The sequence below is a fragment of the Cyprinodon tularosa genome, unplaced genomic scaffold (assembly GCF_016077235.1).
Source record: "Cyprinodon tularosa strain WSP-4 unplaced genomic scaffold, ASM1607723v1 ctg145, whole genome shotgun sequence".
NCBI lineage: Eukaryota > Metazoa > Chordata > Actinopteri > Cyprinodontiformes > Cyprinodontidae > Cyprinodon > Cyprinodon tularosa.
In genome coordinates, this window is record NW_024038276.1 from 695,081 (window position 1) to 715,254 (window position 20,174).

The 20,174-nt window shown below is 36.7% G+C and overlaps 1 protein-coding gene across 1 annotated transcript in view; it reads left to right on the forward strand.

Annotated features, from left to right (window-relative positions):
* gpr158b (G protein-coupled receptor 158b) overlaps window positions 1-20,174 on the forward strand; it is a 120,213-nt gene that overhangs the window by 59,262 nt on the left and 40,777 nt on the right. Inside the window, exons 4-7 of the mRNA XM_038278866.1 lie at window positions 871-1,082; window positions 3,181-3,249; window positions 16,759-16,868; window positions 19,131-19,369. Coding sequence (XP_038134794.1) covers window positions 871-1,082; window positions 3,181-3,249; window positions 16,759-16,868; window positions 19,131-19,369 — 630 coding nt within the window. The remainder of the gene's footprint in view (window positions 1-870; window positions 1,083-3,180; window positions 3,250-16,758; window positions 16,869-19,130; window positions 19,370-20,174) is intronic.

Below are 20,174 nucleotides of genomic sequence, written 5' to 3' on the forward strand. Positions count from 1 at the left end.
GGGTGACAATAGTTGAATAAACTTTTGGCTCTAAAATGGTATCGATGCCCTATTTGACGCACCTATTTGGCACAAATAAAACTGACTCTATAAAGAATAGAGACTAAAGATAAACAATCTGGATTATTGACAGAAATAATAGAGCCTGCTTTTCATAAAGAAAAGCTGCTGCTCCCCTTAACTAAACTAGTCAAAAAAAAAAAAAAAATTTTGTTAAATAGTTTTTTTTTTTTACATCAGAACCAAGTAAAGCGATTGCCTCTGCAGATGTAGCACATTCTCATGGAATATTTCCCATCAGGTATTGTGCTTTGGGAGGTTCAGAACTGCGATCAATTTTATCCTTCTACTGGTTCTCTGAATGTTATTTAAAAAAAAAATCTGAACTGAAAGTCTGTAAAGTGCCTTAAATTGACATGATGTTAAATGCAATATATAAATTAAAACTTATTCAATGTAACTTCATTGTTTGCAGATAGTAGTGACTGTAGTATGAATAAATGCAGCATCTTGATTTAGGAAAACGTATTAAAGGGAGAAGGATAAAGGGGACAGTGTTGTAGTATTGTATCCTCCTTTTATTCATTGTTACCTCGTCTGCTTAATTAAAAGCTGAACTCTTTAATCATCACCCAAGGCCTTGGGATTTATTTGACTAATGATCTTTTATCTCCAGAACTGACAAACTGAGCAGTTATAAGAAGCCACAGTGGAATGTGAATCAATGAATTATAATCCTACAAAACCCCACAGTATATTAGCATTGAGATGCTTTAAGATATGAGCATTTCATAATGCTTTCCTCCATTAAGACTCAAGATCATTATGTGCCATTCATACAACATCACTAATGAATCCCTACATCCTCAGACAGGGAGCAAAGCTCTTACAGAGATGAGACCTCTGACGTGTCCAACAAGTGCCTGCCATGCAGGGAGGGCTGCCCATACTGCCAGGACGACACGCCCTGCTTGGTGCAGGAGGACGGCGGTCTGCGGCTCTCCGTGGCCTCCTTCCAGGGTCTGTGCATGATGCTGGACCTCGCAAGCATGCTCCTGGTCTACCGTTTCAGGAGAAACAAGGTGAGCGGAAAAGGGAGGGCATTAAGAAAGAGTGCTAGAGGTTTGCTTTGATTCCTAAAGTGACTCTTTTGTTCAGTCCAGTAATGTCATCTGTTGCAAATGCATTAAATCAGGTTGTTTAGAAGAAAGAAAAGATCAAACTTTGTGTCTACAACTATGTGCAGTTTTGTTAAGCTTTGATATGCCAATTAGCCACTTTGTTTCATTATATGTGGAACCATGGTGTCCAAATGTTTTTCCACATGCATCATATTTGGGGTTAAAATCTGCCTGCAGGTCGAAAAAAAAGAAAAAAAAAAAGAACTGATATATTTCAAATGCTTAATATATATATATTAAGGTATCTGGCATTAGAGATGTATTGATCTGTTTTTTTTTTTCAATCCAATCCGATTAACGATACCTAGGCTGAGGGTATCAGTCGATATCCAATCCAATTCAACTGTTGAATGAATGAACCATATATCTTGCTATGTGAATGAATGCTTTAGTCTTCACATAAATGTTGTCCTTGAGTTTTTTTCTTGAACATATTGCATAACAACACCAAACATTTTGCTTGTACCAAACATTTTAGATCATTTTATACTGTATCTTTTCTCCTTTCATTTCTGACCAAAAAAGGCACTCATCCATTTTTTCTTTTTGCACAGGAGACTTCTGAACCTTTAAGTGAAATGGAAAAAATCTAAATCTAGATAAGTCTTTTTTTTTTTTTTTTTTTAATAAGTGCATTTATTGTTGAATTGAGCAGGTAAAAGAGACGTTTTGCCAACGGAAAAAGACTATTTACATTGCATTGTCTTATTTCAAGTGCATATTATCAGAATATCTTATTTTAAGAGTAAAAATATTAATTTCAGTGGCAAATCGTGTCATTTACCTACTCAAATTAAGGGTAAATGCACTTAATTTGAGAGATGTTTAGTTATTTCTAGATCGTTATTCCAGTGTAGAATTTTTATTAATATTTTCTCCCTAAATATATCATTATAAATAACTGAAATTGGATAAAGCAAGGGCCTTCAAATCTGGTTCTTGGAGGCGAAAGTCCTTAGAACCTTTAGAAGGGTTAGGGTTAGTGTGTCTGCGGCTAAATCCAAGTGTGAAGGGCAGGTGCACATCTTAAAGTTGCAGAGGACAGGTCCTTAAAGATTTGAGAGTGAGAATGCTTTGATAACAGCTATTAAGATACAGTTGAGAAAAACTTCGTATTGATTACACTTTCTAAAATTGCCTTTCTTCCGCTGTTCATCAACCTCCCACTCTCCTAAGTGCCAAAAACCCATTATAGGCAATCAAAAAGGGCTAATTACACTTTATATCGTGGAGTTATGCTGCAAAAAGAATTATATGTAAATAAGTCGGATACAGTTTTCCAAGTATATTTACTACCTCATCCATAGTGTAAAGAAAATAAAGTTCTTTATGGTTTACAATTATTTTTCTAAACCTCAAATATTAAACCTCCACTGCACATAGGGACTTGTTTCAAGTTGTTGCCTAAGATGCTCTTTGGCAACAGAAATGAAGTAATAAAGGATCATTGTTGCGAAACTTGTCTGTTTGCAGCCTTTGGGAAAGACTAAGTTGCAACTTTTGTAGGTCAGCAAATTAAAGATTATCTATGTTTGCTGCTGTAGAATCTCCTGTTTTGTTTTATTTTTCAAATCACAAGAAATATCCCTTGGGATTTTCATCACCACTATTATAAAATATCTGTTTTTTGCATTGTGCCTTAAAAAAACCCCACAAGACTGTGAATAAATATATATTCTTAACTTCCCTCTGTTGTTTGCTTTGAATCAGGGAATTATTTTGTCAGTCCGGTTACTGAATCTGAACAAGTTTTGATTTTAGATAACACAGCTAAAGGATTAAGTTGTAGTATTTACAAATAATTAAATTCATACAAATGAGCAAATGTGAATATAAAAGAAATATAATCTGCAACAACAGAAGCCAGGAAGTAAATCTGCGACTAACCTTCTAAACAGACACCTTAAGTGTCTCAAACTTCATCTGTGCTGCAAAGTTCTTAAATTGAGCTTTTTTAACGATTACTCTGATGTTTCCTGTTTTTCTCTCTTTTCCACAGAGCATCCGTACATCTGGTCTCATTCTACTGGAAGCCATCTTGTTCGGGGTGTTACTGCTGTACTTCCCAGTAAGTCTCAAATTTGATCTAGCTGACCCATAACCTTCAAAATGGACTGTTTGTTGGGGCTTTCAAAGAAACCACAAGGCCTTGCAAAAATATAGACACTTTTAAAATTTGGCACATTTAAGTAATAACTACAAACTTGGTATATTTATTATCATGTTATGGATCAAGAAAACATAGAACATTAAAGAAAAATCAAACATTGCTTGAAGTATTTTCTGCTTTCTCTATATGCCTATAGCCCTAAATAAACTCCCATCCAACCAATTAATCTTATTATGGAATAGGGTCTCCTTATAGGCAGAATAATCTTACTACAAATAAAACTGTATTCATAAAACTGTATGATGAAGAGCAAAAAAATACAGTAGACTGGTAAGGAATTATGTTATGAATGAGGTTTAAAGCAGGATTGGCTTCTAAAATAAAATCAAAGCTTATGAAACCATAAAAAATGCACAGTTTAATCCATCGACTGAAAATGGAAAGAATAGAGCACGATTTCCACTACTAAGGTGCCAGAATCTGTAAACAGATTTAATAATGTACAAAGAGGCCCCTGTTGAATGAAATCCTGCTTGCTGTCTACCTCAGATCACATAACAGTGTGCCTTACAGTAATTGAAATTCTTTACTTAGAGGTGAAAATCTATTTTCAGTGCAATACTGCAGATTGCCATAAGCATCCTTTTACCTGGACAGTGTTGATGGGATGATGGATGTAGCTAAATACAGGGAAATCCTGTTGAAAAGCTGCAGGTAAATTGACAGCGAAGGTTCTCCTTTCAGCAGGAGAGCAGCCCTAATCATTCAGCCAGAGCTACAATGAAATGGCTCGGATTGAAGGATGTTCATCTATTCAGATGAACATCAGAGCATCTGACTACATGTTCATGTTACAACATATTCTGAAAACCTTCAGCGCTTCTCCTTCCTTTTCTACCATCTCAAGCAAAACAGAGATGTTAACCTTATAGGTTTTTAAACTGAAAAGATCCAGAAAAAAAAAGTTAATGCACTGATACTTTGAAGTTTACCTCTGGAAATTTCTTCTTTTTACACGTCTTACATCCTTTGTTGCTGTTTGGAGGGGATTCTGTGATCATAAAAGTCTTTTTGCATTCAGACAGGATTAGCTGTGTTTGTAGTTTGGTTAAAATCTGTCTTAAAAGCTTAAGAAAATATTCTATTTACCAATGTTGTCTGACAGCATGGAAAGTAGAAGAACAGCACCCGAAACCGAAGCACCACCCACAGAATCAGTCATCAGATGGGCTAAATTAAGCAACAGCAGACATGGACTTCTGTACTAATTGGTCAACTTTTGCAACATCTATTAGGAAAAATCTGCAGTTGTTTTTTAATAACCTGATAAATGCCATGATATGATAAACTAATTTAGAACCTGTTTGAAGTGTGGAAAAACCTGGCTTGTATTTCCATACGCTGTTAGCTAATAAAGCTTTCAAATAGAATACTTGCTGATATTGATGGTTTTGTGAGCACACAGTGGGAGGATGTGACTAGATGTGCTGTTGGCTCCAATATTATTTCATCTAATATTTTGCCTTCTTCATTTCTTTATTCTTATGTTTTTGACATGCCCTCATTATCATATCTGATTAAAAAACGATTGTATACTGTTTTTTTTTCCTAATTAATTCTCCAAACAAACCTTGAGTATCACCTTTCTCTGCATTAGGTAGTCCAATACATGCTTTTCGGGTAATGCACTATCATTTTGAGTGACAGGGTAAAACTACCTGTCATAATCAAAGTTTAGCATTCTTTGCTGACAATATTCCAAAAAGGACAATTAAAAACAATCCACTAGAATTTGTTTCCACATTTGAAAAAGCTTTGCTTCCCATCCAGGAAGCTTTTTCAAATCAAAATGTCAGGAATAGCGTTGAGTTGGAGGTTTTATAAGCCTGGACCTGGATGACTGAGAACCTTCACCAGTATTTTGCTGACAATAATTAAACTAATGCATTTACGTTCAGTATTCTTAATTCAGAGAATCCATACCAACCAGTTTAAAACTTGTACGATTTTCTCTGCAGTGAGAAAAAGTTAGACTCTGGTGCAAGCAATAATATAAACAAATGAAGAAATTACAAAATTACAAACAAACAGATAATCAGTCTCAACACATATCCCCAAAATCTCCCCCTGCTTCATGTGGACCTGAATTATGCACCTACTTGTATTTAATGTAATATCTCAAGTTGGATTCCTGCAGAGGTTACTGTCACCAGGTTTTGGACCTTTGCCTCGGACAGACGGCTTGTCGTCAAAGTTTTTATGTTGTTCTGTAGGCTGAATCGTAGACTAGCATTAAAAGTTTCTTTGCATCCAAAGTTTTAACCTTTCACTAAATAATCAGAAGTCACCTTGTTGAAACATCAAATTATTACACCATATGCAACCAAGTGCTCAGGGTGTGAATTCCTATTTGCCAAAGTGACTGTTGGTTTTCAAATTGTTCAATAATAAAAAAAGGTAAAATGTTGAAAATATTCAGCCAACATTACCCATGCACCCCATGTACACCACAGTTTATAAGCTTGACTGCTTTGTCAATGCAAAGCTAATATCATGCTACCCCATGCAGACACTCTGTTTGTACTGATGAAGATTGATTTAATACCAATGCGTTATCTGAAGGACAGACCTTTAATACATGTACAAAGATTTTATGGTTCATAAACTGCACTTCTTTTCTTCACCTCTGCACCCATGCTGATGAAGATTCTCAGTCATCCAGGTCGTAGTCATTCCGTAAAAGTTTTTTAAAAATCCACTTGACTTGGTTTCCAAGATTTGTAGACGTTTCGCTTCCCCTCCAGGAAGCTTTCTCCTTTCAACATTTGAATTGAGAATTTGAAGCGAAACATCTTCAAATCTTGGAAACCAAGTCCAATGGATTTTTTAAAAACTTTTACGGAATCTGCACCCATGTATGAAGCAATTTTAGACACATCAGAATATGTAAGATTCAAAAATAGCATGTAAACAGCTTTTTCTGCTTTGCTTACTTGCTGTCTAAGCGCTCTTTCAGAGAAAATAAGCTAATCTAGTTGACTGGCAATAGATCCTTTTATTACTAACTATCTTCTTTTTTTCCATTGTTGCTTCTTAATACATGATGGTATAACAACAGAATACCCTGATGTTAATTGTTTGTGTCTCGATAAGCTTAAAATCTCTATAAATAGCTCCCGGAGTTGGAACTTATTCTATGATGTCCCTTCGGTCTCTCTCAGGACTTTGCCACCATGGAATTTCCTTTAGCTAGAATTAATGATGCACATCAAAGCAATGATCCCAACCAAGTCAACATTACTTTATGATTAAAGATGTATTAAAATCAGGATAATCTGTCTGAATATGAGGGAGTGTGAATGGTAAGTGGTAGCATATGTGTGAGAGGCTGTATTTTGACATTGCCGATAAAAGTTTGACATTGTCGATAAAAATAATAGCAAAAAAGGAAATCATACTTAGTATAGTCAATGAATACTGCTTTCTCTAGTGCTTTTACCAACATTATTAAAATGAAAATTGTTTTCTTTTGCAGAATCTAGGGCTTATTTTTGAGAACTTATTTGGGGGAAACAAATATGGAGCTCTTGCTTCATACTATTACATAGTATTAATGACAGACCCATATCCATTTATATCTAATTATACATTCTGAGCATGCAGCAAAAGAAAATCCCCTGTAGAGCTGAGGAAGACAAAACATGGACACAGGTTTATAATTTATACAAGAACCTGCAGCAAGATATTGCTGCAATCACTTGGTTGAAGAAGCACTAGATGCATAACCTGTGGAAAGGAAAAAGGATTGTCGGGTGTATATAAAGTCTCACCTGCACATCCTTGAGCAGTTTTGGATGATCTGAGTTTTTATGCCCTCTAAAGGTGCAGATTTACTGTAAATAGGATCAGATGTTGGTGACCAATAAAATTGATGAACCGTATTTCTGACTTTGAAGTCTTGAATCTTACATGAAAGGTAGATTTAGTAAGTGCACAAACAATTGCCTCCGCCAAGCGATTTATGTTTTTAAGGAGAACTGGTGTGTTTGTTCGTCTGTATGTGTACATTTTTATCATATGTGTCTCTCATGCCAAGAAAGAATCCATTACATTTTGGTGATGATCCACATCATAATTTGGATACAGTAATTTTTCAATAGATGCAATGTGAGATAAGGATATTTAGCGGAAAAAGCAGTTCCGCACTAAACCAAAGAGTGGCAGCAGTGACTATTTACAGCCTTAGAATCGGATTTAAAAAGCCTGGAGGTATTTTCCCGAAGACAAAAACACATGAAAGGGGAACGTTGTTGGTTTAATAGCAGGATCAATTGATAACTTATGAACAGATTTTATGGATTCTTTTTCTTTTACCAGAGGTGTGCCTCATGCCAAGGAACTTAATTCAAATCTGGTAATGATCCAGATCATGTGCAAGCTAGCTATAGATGTAAGCTTTGCTGCTTGGCAGAGGTCTGCGTTCTCCAAGAGCTTTTCTATTTTCTATTATGTTTGCTGATTTTGCCACCAGAGATCTCTGCGATTCTTTGAATTGGCCCATTGGCTGCTTTTCTAATTAACACTCCCATATCAGTCTTATGAGTTTAGATGGATGAATATGCTTTAAGGACGATGGATTAAAAGTGCTGTGGAAGATATCCAAAACAAAACAATGGGGCTTCAATTTTAAAACTAAAAATGATTTAATCTTCCATGCTTGACCTGTCTTCTGCATTTCCTATACATGATGCCTTTTGATAACTAATACTCTCCAACAAACCAAAGAGTTTTACACAACAGTGAAATATACAAACTAAAACACGCACTCTATTTCCAGATTGGGGGTCTTCTAAAGGCATTTTCTTACTCTGGAAAAAAAAAACCTAACCCACTAAGTAAATAACTAATATATTAAAATGCACCCCAGGCCTTTACAAAAATTTTTTGAAAAACGAATAAAACATTTTTTATTTTTATTTCACATAACTTTCTTGTGCTACTTTGATTTCTCCCAGTTCCATAGCTTAATAGGTCTGTTATGGGACAAAATGGAAAGTTACTTTCCTTTTTCTGTTCAGTAAATCCTGCATTGTTGAGCTGTAGCTCACTGCTATAGCATCAACTGTGTGATCACTGTCTGAACAATAACATTGAGTAGGATATTTTAGCCATGAGCGTGTCTCACTTTGTGCCTTAGCCAGGCTCTATGGTGGGTAGGTGCCATTGTGCTGTGTGCATGTAGTTATTTACCATTGTGCCCACAGTGCACCTGCTGTGCTGAATCAGAAGCTCCTCTTTAGAAAAGAAACAGATGGATGCAACCTGTACACAAGGAGGGAATTCACTTTCCTCAAATACTTGTGCAGACTCCCATCAGAAAGCTCAAGCTCTCGTCGAACACAAAGTGTATTGGCTGGATGTTGCAATTTGTAGGAGCTATTTGAAATATTTAGAGAAAAGAGCTAGAAGATTGGGATTTTATTTTTCAGAAGTTACTGTGAAGGTGTTTATTAGTAGTATAGCAGTAGCACAATGGTATGGTTTGTTGATAAGTCATCATAATAGAAGGCAATTCCTTCTAAAATCAAACCTGGCTTGATTTTGTTTTTTTTAACCAGCCTATCCTCTTCTCGCTTTCCCCGAAGGATACCTGTATTCCCAAAAATAGCATTGCCAAAATGTCCTGCTGGAGCCTTTTTCTCTCCTACTGCTTTCTGACCATTTCTTCTACTGTACCTTCCCCATCTTATCCCTGCCCTCCATGTCTTGCATGTTCCTTTCTTTCATAACCTCTCTTGCATGTTCCCTTTCTGTCTGCATCCTCTCCTCCAGTCTCGACATTTGTTGCCAGAGCTTAATTCGTTTTTATCCTCCTTCTGCCACTACAAGTCTTCTCAGCTGTAGCTGTACCACTCCGGCGCTCAATGCATTTTTAAACAGTCCATCAAGTTCTAGCACAACTTGTTTTAAAAATACCTCTGCTGATTAATTGATGGGGGAGGCTTCAGAGGTTGGAGGAAAACCAAGACAACCACCTTCTCTTCTAGTTGATATGAAAATGTGGTCTGTTGTTTTAATGTCCTGACTTGTAGGAATGAATTGTTTGAGTATGTAACCAAATATCTGCATGTATCTCTGGATGTGTAGGTAATACAGGATCTGTAGCTTGTATGTGTTTTGTTTACTATACCATTTTTGCAGTTGTCTGACAGATTGAAATGTTAGAAGCAGCAATGATACAATGTTCTGATCAAAAAAACTTTCAATCATTAAAGTTATAAGCAAATGCTGCATGAAGTTTACATGAGGAAAACTTTATACAGTCTGCTTAGTATTTGATTAAGAGAAAAGGTTATCCAAACAGCCATGACACCATATAGAAATACAATTAACTTCCTTGTTAAATCATGAATTAAGCATGATTGATAACTACAGTGATAACAGATTGTTTGAGGGGTATATATAATTATATGGGTCTCAATCACATGTAGGGATTCAATTTAAGAAGTGAGTACAATTATTTCATGGTTTAATTAAAACCAGCACATCATAACATAAAAAGGTGTAGCAATTTATTTGCAACACATTGGGTGAGCTGACCTCAATGTCCCTAGCTTGGTCTTAAATATATCTAATAACTCTATGAGAGATCGTGCTATGGTTTCATGTGGTTGAATCTGCCAAAGACCTCTTCAGAATGAAAGCTAGCCCCGCCCACTAACTATTCCCTGCTTATCTTCCTTCATTAACTTTTTAACCTCTTAGTATCCACCTCATTTCATGGGAAATTCGCCTATTTTGCTTATCCAAATGAAAAAGCAAATAACTGAGGAACTGTAAGCCTAAATTACATGTGTGATACATTATTTGAAAGCTAATATCTTCTAGTTTCTGAATATATACATGAAAATTGGGTGAGTAAAACACCCAAGCTGCATCAGTTTAAACATGACTCAAAGTTGTTGTTTTTTTTCTCGAAACTGATAAGTCTTTTTTGAACGGCAGTAATAAAGAAATGCTTGCTTGCTGTGGCTGCTTTGTCATGCTACATTTCGACATGCTGCTATAAATGTGCTTTGGTGATCGCTATGTCCATAAAATGAACTAGGGGTTGAATTTTGGAGAATCTAAGCTTTCCAATGATGCCCAACATGTCTATATTGGTAAACAACAGTGTAGTTTTCATGCATTCTGAGTTATTGTTTGTAAATGCTTTAAATCGGGTCACCGGCGACCCGGTGGGTTTTGAGAGGTTAAAAGGCCAAACTACTGTACGTGTATAGAGGCTGGATTAGCCCAGCCACTGTGTTGTAGATGAATGGCAAGAAATGATGTGCATCCTATTAATTTAGAGTGAAAGAAAACAAGGAAGTCCCGAATGCTTGACTTTGATGGATGTGTGACAGTTTAAGTTAGTTTATGGAGTGCTTTAGTGCAGGAAAATGAAATAATTTACTAAATCACTAAATAATTATATTCACTTCTTAAAATCAAATGTACATATTTAACAGAGAAATATATCAGGAATTGCATATTAATTAAATGAATACGTATTTAATCCCAGTTTTAGTAAATTAATGAAATATAATTCATTATTTCATAAGTTATTATTTATTTATTGCAATGTGGCACTCATCAACTTCAAAAAATTAATAATAACTTGTGCCCCACATAAACATTTTTTTAGAAAAGATGTTTTTGGCATCTTTTGCTGCAAATATTCAGAATATTTATTGGGCAACCTAACATAAGTGTTCATCAAGGAGACAAGCTGAGGGGAAAAATAAACTTTCTCTCTTCCCCAATCCAGAAGAAGGTCCAAATCATCTTTGTCCAGAATGTGTGGGTCCTGCAGAGATGTTAATTACTCCTTTCTTGACCTGTACAAGGACTGAATAGAGGAGTTGTGCTTTGTCTGTGTTTTTATTGTTTTGTTGATAAAGCAAACTGCACAATAATATATCTAACATGGCAGTGTAGAGGATAACCTGCAGCTTTTATGGAAGGCTGAACTTGTCAAGAATCCTCAGGAAGTATGGCCTGCTCCGGTTGTGATGCTGTGGGATTAAACTATCAAACGCATTTTTTCTCAGATCCCTTTAACTTGGCTGAATGAAAATAAGTCTGCAAAGAAAAATAGGCCAAAGTTCCTCCTCAGAGATGTGAAAAATTCATTGTCAGCAAACAGTTGATAGAAGATGTTGCTGCCAACAGTTGCAAAACAACATATAAGCTGTTTTCACATTGGGCTAGGTTGATCTAAATAGAGTTTTAAGTTATAGTAATTCAAAACTGTATTTTTTCCCTTGCAGCTATCATGATTAGTTTAAGCGATCTGACCCACATGCAGAGAACCACCCAGAGACCAAGGGAAAAAGTTTAACAGGTTTATTAAATGTAGATGAATAACAGAAGTTGGATTTGGAACTCAGTGGACTGGTGAACCGGAACTGGAAAGTCTGAAGGGGAGATCACAGTGATAAATTCAGGGACCGTAGGAAATTTGATTAAGGCTTGAATATTACTGGAGCGGGACTCACATTTGAGGGGGCTCTTGTCAATCCTTGTATCCAGCTTGTTGGGGTAAATCCAGAGAAGAGGGAAGTCGTTGGAGGGCGGACAGATAGACAAGCGTTGGACCCAGAGGAATAAAGGAGCAGACTGTCACTTGGATTTCCGAAGAGGACTTGAACGGATCATGCGGAGGTTTCCCCTGCTCAGTGTGTTCTCACTAAATCCTTCCAGGGGGAGAAGATCCAGGTATCCAGTTACTCAGGAAGGCTTCCTGCCAAAAAGCAAAGACAAAAACTAAATAAGTCTCAGAGGAACAAAGATTAGGTTAGACTCAGCTAATCTCAGCTTGGCTAGAGTACCCAAAACTGGCAAACACTCTGGCGTCAAGGCAGTGACAGCCTACTGCTCAAATACTCCTCCAGTAATGGTCCAACAAGCTGCAGGTGTGCAAGGAGTCCCAACGAGGACAGGGCACCACCTGGTGGTGGAGAGAGAAAAACACACAAACAACCCACACAAACTGGATTCCTAACAGAAGTTATCTTTTTCCACTGATAATGGCTGTCTTACTTTCTAAAATATTTAAAAGTGTCAATAAAATAAAGTTCTGAGGGAGAAACAATACTTCACAGCAGTATAGCCATGGATCCATGTGAAGCAGCTTGCCTAGTCTTTCTTGACACAAGCTTTACTTTCCCTGCAACTCTGCAGGCAGTTGGTTATAACCATCCCCCTTCTTTACTTACAAAGCTCAGGCTTTCTCTGAAATAGTAACAGTACATGACTAGATTGTATCAACGTTAAACAACAAGGACAACTTTTAAATATTTAAACAGAATTGAGCTTAAAACCATTTTATGTGCTTAACGCTGTTATTTTAACTTATAAAAGCTTCGCACAGGAACCCTGCAGAGTCATTAATTACTGAATCATAATCTAAGTACTGTATGATAAAAAGACTGGAATCCCTGAGCTCCTAAAGGATGAAGTCATTTCAAGTGCTTTCGGAAAGTCACTTTTATTTTGTATTTAGAGAATAAATATTTTTTTTAGCACTAATTTAATACCTTAAGGAAGCTGTGATTAACAAATCCTATAAGTGTACTTTTCTCTAACTTGTCCCTATAATAAATTGTGATGTAAATATAATGAAGTGTGATATTAGGACATCTTTTAATAACATTCACATGTTGTTCCAGTTTTTTGTTGTTGTTTTCTTTGTTCCAGCAGCTTTGACTCAGAGTCTTTTCTTCTCACTGAGGGGGAGAGAGGCTATGCCAGAGCTGAACTTAGAGTGGGCACGCTAAGGACTTAAACAAGGAATGTTATGACAGTTTAAATGCACATTGATCCGCACTTTGGCAGGATTTGTGAAATATATCTCCCCAATTTCAAGCTAATAAGGAGGAGGAAATATGCTGCGGTTTAGTTCACTGCTCATGATCCAGTGATATTTGCTTTGAGTCATCTTTTACCCGTAACATTCTCTATGATATCTTGTCAGATTTCATATTTTTCTCATTTCATCATTTTGTCTTCATACCACGGTCTCTGAGCTGCTTTTCTCTTGGCCTGATAGAATGTACACGATGATTCATATTCCTTATCTAACATTAGCTCCCCTGTTCTAATGTTTCTTCCCGCCAGACTGTTTCAGTCTCAATGCTGGCTGCTTTTTTGTTGAATTTGTCACACGAGTTCTGCTTCTTTTCAGAGAAAAGTGGCTTACAGGTGTTGCTGCTACTTAAACCTAATTACACAGTATGCTCAGTGTATCTTGGATGCCAAGATGTGAGAGAAGCAGAAGTGTTCTAGTTGTTCCATTTCACAGTTATTCTCGGCAGTTCTACTCAGATTTCTGCAAATGGAGACATTTGGTATAAAATCAGATAATTTACTCGTCAAAGTGAGTTTGAATTGTGGCTCCCGAAATATGGAATGAAAAAAAAAAATTTGCTGTGTCTACACATAAATATAAGGCAAAATATTATGACCGGCTACCTTTTTTTGAACCTCTTTTCAATTTGTGCTGATTGGTTAAGTCTTGGACATCACTAAAGCCCTGAATGTTTGCTGCTGCACCAGATGATTTATATCCAGTCAGCTGGGGCCTCCATAGATCATTCTGGTTTGTGCAGCACACCCCAAAGATGCTCGATTGAACTCAGATCAGGGGAATTTTGAGACCAATAAATGGTTCTAACTGGATGATTTTTCTAAAACTTTTATTTTTGTGGTTTCTGTCAGGGTGTGTTATTCTACTGAAACAATCCATAGTCACCATGGAATACAGATTATGCTCTAAGAGAAAACAAACCTAAAAACAAAACAATATTTATAATGGAGAGATGTTTTAAGTTGGAAAAACTGTCATAACTACATTGAACAAATGAGGTGTGGACATGAATCTCCTGTAGAAATACATTTTGCAGCAGATCTAAAGAAGTATCAACAGGAAGATAGCATAGTTATAATAATATCCTAAAAAGAAGATGCTCGGGGTAGTCTATTATGTTTTTCTGTTTAAGATGCATAATGCAATGTGGCTTTTTGCCAAAGAAAACCTGTATTACACAATTCTCGTCAGGACCAGAATTCATTTATTCATAAATCCCTGCCTGTTGAAATCCACCATATAAGCCAACTATCTCTCCACCTGTGCGTCAAGCAATCCTTTGCTGTTTCTAGCTTGGACTTTTTTTTAATAGCAGCAGACCAGGAACACCTGAAAAAGTGGTGATACTTTGACCCTTTTGTTGTCATATTTTGCACTGGCTTTAAGTGCAGACAGGGAGTCGGGAGCAGCATAGTGAGTTAGAAACCACCAAATACACTGTAAAAAATATCTGTCTAAGAATATATATCATGATTTTAAAAAGTCCTGTCAAGTGCAATTGTCTTAATGCAATGGCGGATTATTGCACTTAATTTAAGTAAAACTTTCTCAAAAGAAGATCAATAATCTAACAAAAAATCTCTTGCTTAGAATATAGATCTCAAAACTAGATTAAAATCATTTTGTTAGATCTGACATTATAAGACTTGCTTAAAGGACAATTTTGCAGTGAAATAAAAAAAAAATAGAAGACTTAAATTTGGTCACAAGGGAGGCAGAGCAGTGAACATGGACAGAAAACTGGACCAAACAACAGAGAAGAAACTGCTCTGGTAACAGATCAAAGAGTGGTGCAGAAAAAAGAAAAGATCCAACAGAGAACAAGAAATCAGGATTTTATATCCTGATGTAGGATAGGAAAAGGGCATTGAATGCAGGTGAACAGACAGAGTAAAAGCAGTGAGCTGAGCGAGAGACTTGTTTAAATGTTCAGTTCTGCAAATTTACATTCAGATGCAGATTAGACTCATCTAAAAATAAGGCAGCTTTAGTGGCGGTTCTGGGCTGGAGTCCTGAGAGATCTTGCAAGAAGTTGTGAATTAGGTATTATGCTTATTACTGCATTCTATTTCTTAAAAAAGTTAAAATCCAAGATCTCCCAATCTGTTCAAAAGAGTTAAGCCAAGAGAGCTCTTTGGCTGCTGAAGAAAACATCTTCAACTACATTAACTTAAGTCCAGTTGTTTTGCTATTAAATGTTTTTTTGTTTTCTTTTAAATTCACACAGTCTGGATGACTAAGAATCTTCAAGAGGATCTGAATGAACAAAATGGGTTTTTGAATAGTGTGCTTTTAAAAAAGATGAGACCAAACTAGAGATGTTTGGCTATACTGGTCAACCCTGATTGGCACAATCAGCTTATACCAGCTTTCAAGCATGGGCTGAAGTGATGACTTGGGCTTCTATGCTGATACATGATTCTTTAGATTCAAATATTAGCCTGCATGTACAACAGCTGAAGTGTGGCTGGAACTAAGTGATGAAACAGGAAATGATTCCCAACAATGGCAGAAAATCAACAACATGGATGCTCAATTAAGCACAATAATAATCCGAACCCTGTGAGCTTTGCAACACAACAAATACAAAAAACAAACTTAATGCTTATCCAGCTTTTACTTCTTACTTCAACTCATGTGAATATCTTATGGACCAATGTTTTAAATAAAATAAAATAGATGGAAAAATAGAGGAATAAAAGAAAAAGTGTGACTTGAACTCAACTGTAGATACAAAAACCGAACCTGTCTGTCAAACTTTGCTCAAAGTTAGCTTATCCTACATTTACCTCTAGAGTTTGCCTGTGATCTTCTACATAAGCTTTAAAAATCACATACCTACTCTGAAACTTTCCATCAAGGGAGTAAAAGGACATGGAAGTTTGTTCAGATTTCCTTAAACCTCCAAAATAATAGCAATTCATTAAAGGGTCACATATGAAGGATCTAATTAAGTGGCTGATTTAAGCTTTGTTTAGTGCAGAAAGGTGGCTACTGGAGGTGTTAAATATGACATTCTGCTGAGCTGCACCCTAATGATGTGAAAGGCAGCTGTAACACAAGTGTAAATGGAGGCTCTGATCTTCTCGCTATGCCAGACTTGTCTCCTCAGCCTCAATCACACCCTACTTTAGGTAACAGGTGTAAAAAAAAATCTTCAGACTCCTGAAAAAAAGGAAAGCAACAACCTATGAACTGTCACCAATTTCAAGGCTTTGATACACCCAGAGAGATGATCCAAGACTGCATGAGGAAAAAACATAAATAACTATTTATTTATTTTGGATAAAAAAAACATGAGAAAATTCAAAATTCGAATGAGAGTTAAAATTGTGTCCTACATATGAGCTAGATGCTGGTTCAGTCGATGTGGAGGCGTGAGCTATCTGTGATGCCAGGTCTGCCTCCAGCTCTGCTTCTCTCATGCTGAACACTCCTTTTTTTGTGAGCTAGAGAGGATTGCAATATATGTGCCTTTGCGCTCCAGAGAAAATAAATGCAGTATAACACAAGCTGCATGGCCAAATGTGCAAATGTCTTTTTATATCTCTCTGCAGGTGATAATCCTGTACTTCAATCCCAGTGTGTTCCGCTGCATCCTGCTGAGATGGGTTCGCCTACTGGGATTCGCCACCACGTACGGCACCGTCATCCTCAAGCTGTACAGGTATGGAAGTTAGCAACAGGCAGCAGGAATAAGAACAAAGAGTGAAATCTGTATCTGAGATGTTTCTTTTTTCTATAAATTATTCTTGTGGTGACATTAAATTGAAAGCAAAACCTAAAAATAGGCAAACCCAACTTCTCACTTCATGCCTCCTATCCCACCATCTCCTACACTTCTCTCCCTGTTTCAATAATTCAGCTACATCTTAAGATTGCATGCTTTCTGGCCCATAAGCACATTTGAATTTCACATCAGGTCTGATCTTTCTGCGTCTTCCTGCTCAAGTATCTATTCACACACACACACTGATCTGCAGCCTGGAGCAAGTATAAGCGAGGTGGGAGAGAAAGGTCAAAGATTGGCCAGAAAGTTCTCTTGGCAAAATTACCAATTAGATTTTTTCTTTTTTTCATTGAGTTCAATGGGTGGGAAGAGTGCCTCAGGGCCAAACTTCTTATACCCTGAGTGGTCCCACTAAATATCGGATGAAACAGATTTGTCACAGTCTGGACTGCCTACTGTGAGCCAGCTAAACAGAATTACATGTTATTCTTATTATTTATAGTCTTATATCTCAGTCTACAATATAGTGAAAAGGTGTTGATATGTCTTAAACTTTTTTTTCATATTTCAATGACACAGTTAAAATAACTGTGGAGGTATTTCTTTGTGAGGATCCTGCACAATGCATGCGTAAACATAATATGTTTAGTTTTAAACTACTTTAAAAAATAAGAATATACAAAGACAGTATCTTTTGTTTTCAGTTAATTTTGCGGCTCTATTCATGAATAAAAATCCATTGCATCTACATCATGACAGGTCAGGGACGAGGTTGTAGAAAATGCTAAGCAAAGAGCATACAACCCAAAATGAAGGGAAAAAAAGTAAAAATTATAAAAACTGTGCAATAACTGTATAATAATCCTACCATATAAAAAAAGCTGTCATAAACCTACAGTATATACAGTGCTGTGTGGATGTACTGTACATACTGTATACTCCTTTGACTATTTGAGTTGATGTAACAAGTACATTTCTCCAGTGTGAAGTCAATGAAGTCAATCAATCAATCAATCAATAAAAGGTTGAGTTATAAAAATATGAACTCTTAATGCCTGAATACAAATGGATGCCACACTTTTCAGATTGTTATTTATTCAACATTTTTCATACCAAGTACTAACCTGACTCCGCCAGATGGATTTGCTCCGCATATCCATCTGGAAACCTTCCGTTGAAGTAATTTTGGGCAGGGGTGAAAATACTGGTTAGCTGATTGGCCTATGTTGGTGATAGACGGGCCAAATAAACCAATCAGATCAACGAAGCATATGACGTACTAACAGAGCGACGACGAAAACACAACCACAAGCCAGGCTACTCTTGCCGAAACCAGTCGGGAGAAGAGCAAAAACATCTTTTCCTCTGAGAAAAGCCTCCAGAGCAGTGCTTTGCTCTTCTTTCAGTGAAGAAATACTCTGTAATTCTGATAAAACTTGCTCGATAGCCACGCTAACGCTAGTTTCATCGGCTGAAGCCGCCATGCTCTTTAGACTGAACTGTCGCGCTTCTCGTTCCTCAACCCGCCTCAAAGCCAACGCTGATTGGACGTTCGTTTGGTGAACGGCTCCAAATTTTCTTTAACGGAAAGTAGCCAGACTGATATGCGAGTAAAACCTTGAAAGCTCGCGAGATCAGGATGGTCTCACGAGGCTAACCAAGTACTATTCATACCTTTTCACAATTATGCACATCTATGGTTAATCTCATTAAATCTTTCTATACGTTACAATATGTAGATACAAGTTCAAGGATTATGAATACTTCTGCCAGGTAAAGTACAGCCAACAACTTTCCTGCTTTTTGCTGTATTGTTAATGGTCTTTTTCAATTTAAACTACAGACCTAAAACCTCATAAATCAACCATATTGCCATTGATCCAACAGGCTGGTAATCAATTGTAGGTAATAAAAAACATACAAGCTCCAATTGTTGTGTTTCATATTTCAGAGAACTAAAGAAATATCTTCCTCATGCTGTACAGGAGCATAACAGATTTAATGGATATAGATAAATACAACTGAAATGAGTATGTTTCCATTCTTGTGGGAATGGTAACAGAAGAAATAGTCTAATATTAAATGACTAAACCCTAAATGTCACAGAAAACAGCAATTTATCAGCTTGGACGATGCTGATATAATTTTGGAAGCTTTAAGATTCAGACTCTCTTTCTGTGTCATTTCTCTGTCGTGCAGGGTGCTGAAGGTTTTCCTGTCCCGCACGGCCCAGAGGACCCCATACATGACCAGCTGGCGTGTCCTACGGCTGCTGGCGGTGATTCTCCTCATTGTGCTGTGGTTTTTGGTGGCTTGGACCTCTGCTGTGTGCCAGAGTCCAGAGCTGAGTCGAAGTCTCATAGTTGCAGGCTTCAACCCTGAGGGACTGCAGTTTACAATGTGCCTGCTGGACCGATGGGACTACATGATGGCAGTGGGTAAGTGTGTGTGTGGGTGTGTGTTTTCTGCGTGGCGTTTTTGGTCTGTGTTTGAAAGCAGTCTGGGCAAAGGGAGGTGTAAAAAAGTCATTTACTTGGAGACAATCTCTTAAATTTTTATTTCTTGACTCTCAGTTTAAGCATTTTCATTTAAAATAAGATTTTCATCAAAACTGATTAAATTATAATTTTAAGATTTATATTGCTTTCTTCTGGAAGTGTTATCTTACACATGTTATGAGTTTAAGTATAATTGAGAATGTATAAAAGTCTGTAAGAAGTTTTTCATCGTAATGATTGTCATTGTCACTAACTTACTAACCCCCACTCCTGCACAAGGACATTGACAGAGAGCTAGGATTGCAAAGTCACCAATGGCACTCCTTTTAGCAGGTTTATTATACCCATTATTTAATCCCTGGCTATTCTTTTAGCTGTTATAATGATAATTTTAATACACATGACAAACAGTATGGGAAGACAACTTATCTTCCCCATACTATATTAGCAGAAGAAATCCTATTTTAAAGCTGTTGGGAAAAGACTATGGAGAATGGATCTAAAGGCTCAATCAAAATTTTGCCCTATTACTGGAAGGCTGATTTCCATCAGCTGCTCTTTGTATTACTTTGCTCTGTATGGGTTTAAAACATCTTTAAAACATTTGCTTATTTCTGTTTAGTTATTGGTTTTGCATTAAGCCATTTTCTGTTTCCCATTTTATTTATTCCTTTTCAGGTATTGTTACATTAGTATAATTTAATAAATTCAATTTTCACCTTAAAGAAAATCCTTGTGTGGTCTC